We start from the raw sequence: 10454 nt of genomic DNA, 5'->3' as shown, positions 1-10454 counted from the left end.
TATAAAAATAAGCTACCATACATCGTAGCTTATGAAGTTAGAAATTACATATTTGACCCTTATATAATTATCTACCATACATTTTGTTATTCATTTTTTTTTATAAAAGGCAAAATTTTATTAAACGCAAGTTATATATGTACAAGTATACACTGAATCCACAAGAGCTAAGGCCCCATATTAACAGAGGGATACAATGGCGCACATGAACCGTACCAATAAGAACATACAAAAGAAGCACTAGAAATACATGTAGGTGATCTTCAAGGTGGTTCAGGGTTTAACATCGACATTGGGTCGTTTACCCAATGAGCCCACTCAAAGAAAACCTTATTGTACCTAACTTTCATCCATTCGAACCCACGAATCTGAATTTCTTGAAGCGTTGCGTCAATACTCAAAATCTTTTTGCCGAAAACTTTCGCGTTTCTATTCTTCCATATGTAGTAAACAGTGATCCATGTTATGCCTTCCCATATGATTTTGCATTGTGTATTGGACCCCAAGGGTGAGAGAGCAAACAAATCATCAATCGACGAGGAGTTACAATTTATGTTCCACCATCTAAGCACCTTGTTCCATATTAAGGCCGCGTTTGAGCATGAAACGAGGCAATGATCCACTGATTCACCAACATTTGTGCAGTTAGGACATAGCACCGAGTCAATATCAATGCCCTTTTTGTCTAGTTTCACTAAAACAGCAATATCCTCCTTTTTACCCTCCATGCGAACACATTAACTTTCATAGGGACTGATTTGTTAAACTTTGTCGGTTGATAATTCTGGCTGCTGTCTAGAGTTATATTGTCGATTATATGTCTGGTTTCGTTGACTTTATAAATCTTTTCCTAATTACCCGTCCACACCCATTTGTCACGAGCATCCGGTTCAAGCACTACCTGATCAAGAAGACAACCAAGCAATTCTATATCCCCTGTAACCCGCCCAACAGGAGGTCAAACCCATTTTAACTTCCACTGCCATGAATTATCTTCCCATACCCCCATCTCAGCCACAGTTACAAGATTATTAGGAGCTAGATGAAACAGTCGATTAAAACGTTCCTTTAGAGTTGTTTCACCAAACCATTTATCGTGCCAAAATAATGAACGATAACCATCACCATTTTTTAAATGAAGCTTGGAAGTGAAACCCCCTCCCTTAGTTTCAATGTCAAAACCGGTTTTAATGATGTTACGCCAAGTGTGGCCCATATTATCTAGCTTTGTATCCTCAACCCTACCATCCCGCCCGTAAATGCCTTTGATCTCCCTAACCCACAAGGAGTCAGGATCCGATTTGAACTTCCACAACCATTTTCCTAAAAGTGCCAAGTTTTTAGCTTTGAGAGAACCGATGTTAAGCCCACCGGAAAGATACGAGGAAAGGATATCCTCCCATTTGACCCAGCCCATTTTGTTAACCCTCCCGATACCTCCCCAAAAGAAATTACGGCGCAAACCTTCAAGACGTTTTAGTACACTCGCTGGTGCCGAAAGAGTGAGAAGTAATAAAGTGAAAGGCTTCCAAGAATAGATTTGATCAACGTTAAACGACCACCGAATGACAAAGTTTTTGCTTTCCAATCCGATAAACGTTTTAATTATGGGTTGCCAATCCGATTCTTTTCTCATTGCTCTGCCGATCGGTAAACCCAAATAATTAAATGGTATATCTCCCACTTTACAATTGAACCTCCTGGCTAATCTATCAATCGCATCATGAGGAACACCAACTCCATGTAAACAACTTTTGTTGAGATTTATCTTTAATCCCGATACTGCTTCGAAAGTTTTGAGGGAGATCATGAGCATTTCCAAGTTTCTCTTCCCCCACTCACCAAAAAATATCAAGTCGTCCGCATATTGAAGGTGCGAGATAATAGTGTTACATGTACCAACTGTAATGCCCTTAAACATACCATTTGAAACAGCTTCTTTCATCATAATGTTTAATCCTTCTCCGGCATGGATGAAAAGGAAAGGTGAAATAGGATCTCCTTGTCGAACGCCTCTACCCATGTTGAATCCAGAGGTTGGAGAGCCATTAGCGAGGATCGAGATTGAGACAGACGATAAGCGTGATTTGATCCATTTTCTCCATCTTTGACCAAACCCCATACACTCCATAATTTTATCAATGAAGTCCCAATTTAGGCTATCAAACGCTTTCTCGAAGTCAAATTGATCCATTTTGTTATTCATTTTGGTCAATTTACAACAATAAGCTCGAGCTACTTTTCACTAAACAATAATTAAAAAATAAGTTCCAACTTTCAGCTTTAAAAATAAGCTCTAACTACCAGTTCCAACCATAATCTCTAGCTACCAGCTCCAACCATAAGCTCCAGCTCCAGCTCCAGCTAAACACACCCTACCCTATAACTAAATATAAGTAAGAAATATATATGAAATCTTGCAATGTGCGGAGTATTTAAAATTGTTAAAAATTATGTTTTAACAAGTAATTGTTTGTGTAGACAATAAAATTGTGACAGCATCGAGAGGTCGTAGGTAGTTGCTTTCCTGTTTATATGTTTCTGTCGGCTGTCGCTAGTTGTTTGCTTTACAAAATGTTGCAATTGTTAAAGTTATCTATTCCAAATGTTGATATGTGAGCTGTTTTTTTTTTTCTTTTTTTTTTTTTTTTTTTTTTTTTTGAAAAAACAAGTTATTGGCATCGGATGCTCTCCTTTGTCACGCACGCACTGGCGCATGTGCTTTCGGGCAGTAAACTGAACCGCATTACAGGGATCCGAACTTTAAACCATATATTCTTTAATTTTACCAATCATGAAGTCGCATGTCTCTAGTAATGTAATTACTTGTATCATTTAACACGTGTATGTGCATCTTTCAGTTAGCCACAATGTAATCGTAGATTCGTGTTCATGTTGTATGAGACGAAATTGCATCTTTTTAGAAACTGTTTTGCTACTAATTCTATTATTCAATACCCTTTCTCAAAATGGTAAAAAGGTGTCTATTGGATTTCACATACAGCTTAGTTGGGCCTCAGATATAATGGAGTAATGGACTATGTTTAGTACTGGTCTAGTGGTCTCATGACATTTCAGTTTTACAAAACAAACTACTATATCGGACTATCCGATTTTTTATATTAGAATGAAACAATAGTAGGGGGATTTTTTTATGTTTTTTTTAACTTATAAATTCGTATAAAAATATTCAAATTTTAGTCTAAACAAACATGTGCCATAGTTATCATTCTTCGTTAGTTACATGAAAATAAGAAACAAAAAATCTTTATTTGTTAAATACCAACCATGCAAACCGTGATCATAATCGTTACCATCTTTTTTTAAACACCATACATTCTCTTTTTATCTACATCCACAATTCACAAAAAAAACTTCATAGTTTTAACCTTCAATAATCCAATGCAACTCTAAATTTGTTCTTTGCTTTCAATCTTTGGTCATTTAGTTTAATCGATTCCTTCCTCGTACGAGGAAGGAGGGAGAGAACACTATAAAAAACAATAACTCAAAAACTACAAATCGTAGTTTCTCTTCCTCATTATCGATTTTTCTAATGGGCACCAAAGTGTTAACGGCTAACGATTGCTTGACCCAAACGAACTTTAATCGCCGACAGAAACCATGCAGTCTGGCTAATAGAACCACAAATCCTAAACGACATATCAACAATGGTTCCCAAAAATCACATGCCACCAACATCAATAGATCAGATTTGATAGCCAAACATCAAAACAAGAAACAATGTATGCAAGTAACGAATGTTAAGAGAGTCGAGCCTCGTGTGAGTTATAATGACTCGTACGCAGGACCAGGATTTGTTATCTCCCCATCACCAAGATGTTTGCCTCTCCCGTCGTTTTTTAGCAAGAAACAAGGTTCAGTCATCGTTGATCATGATGACATTGCGACTAAAGATCTTAGGCGTATGCTCCGGCTTGAATGATTTAATCTTTCGATACAAAATCTTCTAAAAGATCATATTATTTATTTGCTAGTGCTTTTATCGAGCCTTGCTTAAGGATTTAATTACCAATTTTTTTCGTAAATATGTAACCTTGTAGGGGAAGTTTGTACTTTTGTAAAATTTATAAAAGAAAGATTAAAGAGTCCTGAATTAACTGGAATTTTGTTAGAATTCCTATAACTATAAATAACATTAATTTGACAATTTATTTGGACGACTCAAATGACGAATTCGATTGCAATTTGGAACCTCATAATACAATATTTGGGTCGAAGCTTTGCAAGTCATAATGTCAATTTTTGGAACATTTGTTAGCGTTGGATTCTAAGCATGATTGGCTTGTTATTAACCTCTTTTATACACGTTTATATAAGTCCTAACTGTTGTGATTTTAGTGTCATCCAACATTCATTTTAGCTAATTGCGATTTACTTGAATGTAAGGGTTAGATAGTTATACTTAACAACGGGTTCGGAGAGTGTGAAGTACACACCCGTAAGAGCTGGCTACTAACTGGTCGCGTAATTGCGGGGGTCAAGGGGGTTGCGCCCCCTTGCGGGGTCCAAGGGGCAGCGCCCTAGCTGTATTCCAGCCAAGAGTTATACCTTTTGGTATAACAGATTTTCCCGCTCAATTAGAAAGGTGTATCCTTTCAAATTATAACTACCGAATTGATTTCTTATTTTGGTTTTGTCATACTGCATTCATACACACAACAACATAAACTTACAAAATCTCTCTGATATTTCGATTTGAGATTTCATTGCCAAAAACACTAATTACGTTCTTGTCATATTCCTGTAAAGATTTCATGAAATCAAGACAATCGTTGGGGCAAAATACTTTATAGAGAAAGTGAATATACGATTCAAGAATCAATCCGGACAGTCAATTTATACCCTATTTCTAAGACTAACATCACATAAAAGACAAAACCTAATAAGAAAAATTATTTGTTTAAGGTTTCTATTTGATAAAAAAAATGTAAATACTTTGACAGAAAAACATATTGTTTGTTGACCTAATTTAGTTGCTCTTAGCATCACCTACGTATGATCTCGTATGTTACGCACTACCGCGCACGCTTAAAATACTCACAAGCTTAAAAGTGATGTTAAAGCAGAGGGGTACGAAATAGTTATATTTTTATTGCGAAATACTATTAAATACTATACAATTTTACACAAGTTATTTATTTATTTATAGAGTGGATATACCTAAACCTTGCTACAACACTTATAGGCAGTGTACCTAATCGTACAGTAGTGTAGTTTTTAGTAAGTCCGGTTCGTCCACAGGGAACTAGCCAAGTTTAACGCTATATTTTTAAACTATATTTGAATAAATAAATATATATATATATGTATATATATATATATATATATGTATATGTATATATATATATATATATATGTATATATATATATATATATATATATATATATATATATATATATATATATATATATATATATATATATATAAGTAGTATTATTATTATTATAAAAGGGGTTTTTACCGTTTAATGACCGGTTTGTCGATTTTAAAACTTAAGTCGCAATTAAAACCTAATGTAAAATAATAAAAATAACTTAATTTAAAGCGTAAAGTAAATGACGATAATTAAAATGCGATAAATTAAAGTGCGATAAATGACAGTAAATAAAATTGCGATAATTAAAAAGTACGACAATTAAAAAGTGCAATAAATAAAATGACAGTAAATAAAAGTGCGATGAAATATGAAATAAAGAAATTATGCTTATCTAAACTTCCGTAATCATGATGTATGACGTGTTGATTTTAATTTATTACCATGGGTTAATTGTCCTTTGTCCTGGATTATTCGATATGTCCATCTGGTTTTTGTCCATAACAGTCCATCAGTCATAAATATAAAGTGCGAGTGTCCTCGTCAAATTATCCTTATATCCGAAGTCAAATATTCCAACTAATTGGGGACTTAAACTGTAACAAGGTCTTAATACTTTGTTAACAATTACGCCAAGTGTCCTTGTACATAATTCACCCCTGTTTTAATGAGTCCATTGACTATTAATCCATTCCCGTGTCCGGTTAAATGAACGATTATTAGAATTTATAAATATCCCGCCCATCGTGTCCGATCGAGTGTATATGGTTATTTATAGGTACGTTCAATTGTAAATCTTTATATTAAATTAACGAACTATCATTCAATTAAACAAATATAAAGCCCATTAATAGCCCATAGTCCAATTTCCACAAGTGTCGGTCTTTTGTCCAAACCTCAATTATGGTCCAAAGCCCTATTACCCCGTCTTTAATATTTAGCCCAACATCACGATTACTTCGGCTTAAATAAGCATAATAATAACTTAGCTACGAGACATTAATTTAAAAAGGTTGAACATAACTTACAATGATTAATAATAGCGTAGTGTTACACGGACAGAATTTCGACTTACACACTTACAACATTCGCCACTATAACCTTATTATTATTAAACTTAAATTAAAATTAAAATTAATATATATATATATATATATATATATATATATATATATATATATATATATATATATATATATATATATATATATATATATATATATATATATATCGTGAGAGAGAGATTGAAAAAGGAGTGAATAAAATCGATCATAATGCGCGATCTTTTATAGGCCCACGTTTCACTGTAGAGCTCCGCGAGTGCGAATGTTTTCTTCATAAAAGCTCCGCGAGTGCGGAGTTCTGGAATCCAGCTCATAGATTAAATCCAAAACGTGGGCTGCGTATAATTATAATATATAATAATATATATAATTATTTATATATTATATTATATTCTTGTGCATAGTTGACTTGTAATTTTTGGTCCGTTGCGTCGCGCGCTGAAAGTTGGTTCATGTCTTGGTTCCGAATTTTCGAACGCCTTTTCGTACAATTTAATATCTTGTACTTTGTGTTTCACGGCTTGTACTCTTGTAACTTTTAGACGTTTCTCATCAATAATTTGAACCACTTGGATTGTACTTTGTACTTTTTAGCTTTTTGGTCATTTGCGTCTTCAATTCGTCGAATCTATCTTTTGTCTTCACCTTTTATTATTTAAACGAATATCACTTGTAAATAGAACAATTGCAACCAAAAGCTTGTCTATTTTTGAAGGATAATGTTATGAAATATATGTTCGTTTTTAGCATTATCAAATATTCACACACTTCAGCGTTGCTTGTCCTCAAGCAATATAAAACTTGAATATAACTTTACTAGAATCACTTATTTATTCTTCACACTTTGTACATCAGTGATTTTAATACGGCGGTATGAACAATGATAGTAACGTTGTAGTTTACAGTCTCACATGACTATAAAAATTTAGATCCTTTAGGAAATTGGATCTTTATGAAAATATTTGATCTTTTAAAAATTCAATCTATCTTTTACCCTAGATAAGTTTTCCGGAATAACCCTTCACCGGTGTTTGCAAAATGTTTGTGGGTTTTGTGGGTTTCAGATTTGAAAATTTTAGCGCAAAAATTATGGTTTTGTGTCACCCACTTGCTAACCTTGTATTAGGAAAGCAACACGTCCAGTATACTTGCTCCGTATATTACCCTTCGGTAAACTACCGTCCGGTTGTAAAGGAAAGCGTTGAACAAGCAACTGTTAAGGCAATGTCTCGTGACATGCTTTTGATTATGGTCTATATCGTGTCGGATGCAATTACTATCCTTTGTAGGAGCAATAGTAAAGATTACCCTATAATTTTTCGGTCTGGCACAAGGTCATGTCTTCGACCATGCTATGCAACCATCGTTCTTACGGTTGACACCCGATTTGGTTCAGGTGACCTAATGAATTCCAGGTGAATTCCTAGGATTTTACGTTCAATGGTAATGAACGTATTAAAAATGGGTTTTTCAGAAAATAAGTCGGTTTGTAATTTTGATCAAAATATTTTCTCGTTCAAGCTCAAGTTTAGATATCATCGAATTCCATGAGTTTGTAATTCTCAATCTTTAAGGTCAATCTCAAGGATTGAGTAATATCAGTCTTAAAAGCTGGTTTTTGATCTTTAAGGAGATTATCCTTTCTGGGGATCTGATTCATTAGTCTTATAAGCTAATTTGCACGGTGCCCCCCAATGTACGAGACAGATCCTCTCATGGTTAGGATAAGTCTGACCACTTGGCGACCCTGTTTGATGCTGAGGTCCGTGGATTTCCAGCTGATTTTCGAGAAAATTTTTCAAGGTTTTTCGTAGACTCTACAACTGGTCTGGACGACAACTTCCTGACCTAAATCAAGAAGCACGTGTATTTTTCTCTCGGAAGACTTTACTTCCTTTTAAATTTCATTTATATTACAATAAATTGGGTAAAACTGATTAAAATTGTCCAAAACAAAAGTATCTTCAATTATTTGTACAAAAATATGTGATATATGTTCTAAATAACTTGGTAAATTTTCCCCACACTTGGCTTTTATTTTCCTTTCTTTGCCTTTTTATTCTCCTCTATTCCATTTTAAATGAATTCAAGAGTTTTGGGTCGTTTCTCAATTTATGTCCTTTCCGAGGTAACAATAATTTCGGTGTTAACACCTAGTTTTATCGTTCATAAATATGTATAAACATGATTTTGAGTTCATTTAGTTGAAAATTTTGAAAAATTTTACTAGAATTGGGTAGTCAGTATATAAGACTATGGCTGTTATTTATTATCAGAGAGCACTAGATTCTAATACAACTACTGCATTACTAGTATTTTTATGGTAACCAAGTGTTTAAATTAAAATTTTAAAAATCCGAAAAAATTTAACCCCTTCCCACACTTAAGATCTTGCAATGCCCTCATTTGCAAGAAATCAGTAACGATTTAAATTATTGAGGGTGATTAGCGTAGAAAAATGATTAAATTTTACCAAAGTTTCCAAACATATTGTTGTTTGTGTTGAATGATAAATGGTGCACATCATTTGTTCATTCCGTCTGTTGTTACATCACACTTGTTTTTCGTTTTGTCGTCAAAATTAATAGTTTTTGCTGAACTTAGTGCCAGTCTTTGAAAGTGCGCTGTTTTACCCTGTTTTGTATATGAGATAAACTACAAACATATATATACATATTTTTGAAGTTGGGTATATCACCCCACATTCAAAAATTATTAAAATCTAATAATAAAAGTTAGAAAATTATAAAAACTATTATAGTATCAAAAGAAATATTAAAAGTATAAAATTACAAGTTACCAAATAAATAAAAATAGGCATAAAAGAAAATTAGGGTTGATGAGGATGGTGCCAGTAGGGATCCCATTCATAGCCGGTGCTGTAGAATGCTTGAGTTGGGTCATATGTAGGGTACGGTGGTCGGGTCTGTATAGTCCAGGGAGAAAATACGGGCATTGGAGTAGGAATATAGTTTGTATTTATGTGTGCACAATGACTTATGATTTGGTTTTGATGATACTGGCAATCTTGAAATGCTCGTTGTCTAGCCATTTCATACTCATGATGAGCCATAAAAATTTGCATTTCTGTCATCTGATTTCCCTCTCCCGCATTACCTTGCTGCTGATCTCTTTCGACCTGTGGATGATGGCCGTCATATGGTGCTGCAGCATTATGTCATTTCTTTAAAACCTTAGCACCATGATATACTTTCAAACCAATTGTATCACGGGGTTCTGGTGATGCAATTATTAATCCCCCCTGATTTCTATCGACACCGAGATACTCAGCAATTAAAGTAACAAAGATACCACCTCCTATTGTACCATTAGGCCGTATACTCCTAACCATAGCCGATAAATAATAACCCACACAATAAGGTATACTCACAGCTCTCTGTGGGTCTCGAATACACATGAGATAAAATAAATCATTCTCATTTACTTTCACTTTGTTCTTACCTCGCTGTGTAATCGAGTTTGCTAAGAACCTATGGATTACTCTTAGCTCAGCTCTATCAATATCAGTATAAGAGTTATTCCCCCCACGAAATCGGTTATGCCTAGTCATTCTACTCCATATTCCATTCATATCAAAATTTTCATCAACCCTCCTACCATTAACTATCAACTTTTGACAATCAGTAGATGCTAGTTCCTCAGGCGTATATATACACAAAGCCTGAGCCATGTCTAGTAGAGACATATGGCGCATCACACCACCTAATAAAAATCTAATAAAACTCCGATCGGTTAAGGTAGCTACCTGATCATTTATTTCAATACTACATAATAATTCCACACACCATTCTCTATATACACGCCAATGTATATTAAACAAACGTTCCCAATTATTAAAAGTTGAATTACCATACCTTTGTGTAAGTAATTCTATGATTGGATCGGCCAATCTCACTGTTTCTAACGGTTCCCAATCTATTACCCTGGGTACTTCAATAACATTAGACTGAAGGGTGTGCAAGTTCCTCTGATATTTTGGATAATCTATCCAATGTCGGTCAAACCTTAAATTAGGATGTAAATCCGCCAA

The 10454-nt window shown here is 34.3% G+C and overlaps 1 protein-coding gene across 1 annotated transcript; it reads right to left on the bottom strand.

Moving 5' to 3' along the window:
* Positions 1 to 263: 263 nt before the first annotated feature.
* LOC139855044 (uncharacterized) lies at positions 264 to 728 on the bottom strand. Its single transcript, XM_071844304.1, has one exon. The coding sequence runs from the start codon at positions 726 to 728 to the stop codon at positions 264 to 266; it is 465 nt and encodes a 154-aa protein (XP_071700405.1).
* Between the last annotated feature and the right edge of the window lie 9726 nt (positions 729 to 10454).

This window comes from Rutidosis leptorrhynchoides, chromosome 6 (assembly GCF_046630445.1).
Source record: "Rutidosis leptorrhynchoides isolate AG116_Rl617_1_P2 chromosome 6, CSIRO_AGI_Rlap_v1, whole genome shotgun sequence".
In the NCBI taxonomy this organism is placed as follows: Eukaryota; Viridiplantae; Streptophyta; class Magnoliopsida; order Asterales; family Asteraceae; genus Rutidosis; species Rutidosis leptorrhynchoides.
The sequence above is the reverse complement of the archived record's forward strand: the minus strand, read 5'-3'. Positions and strand labels throughout refer to the sequence as shown.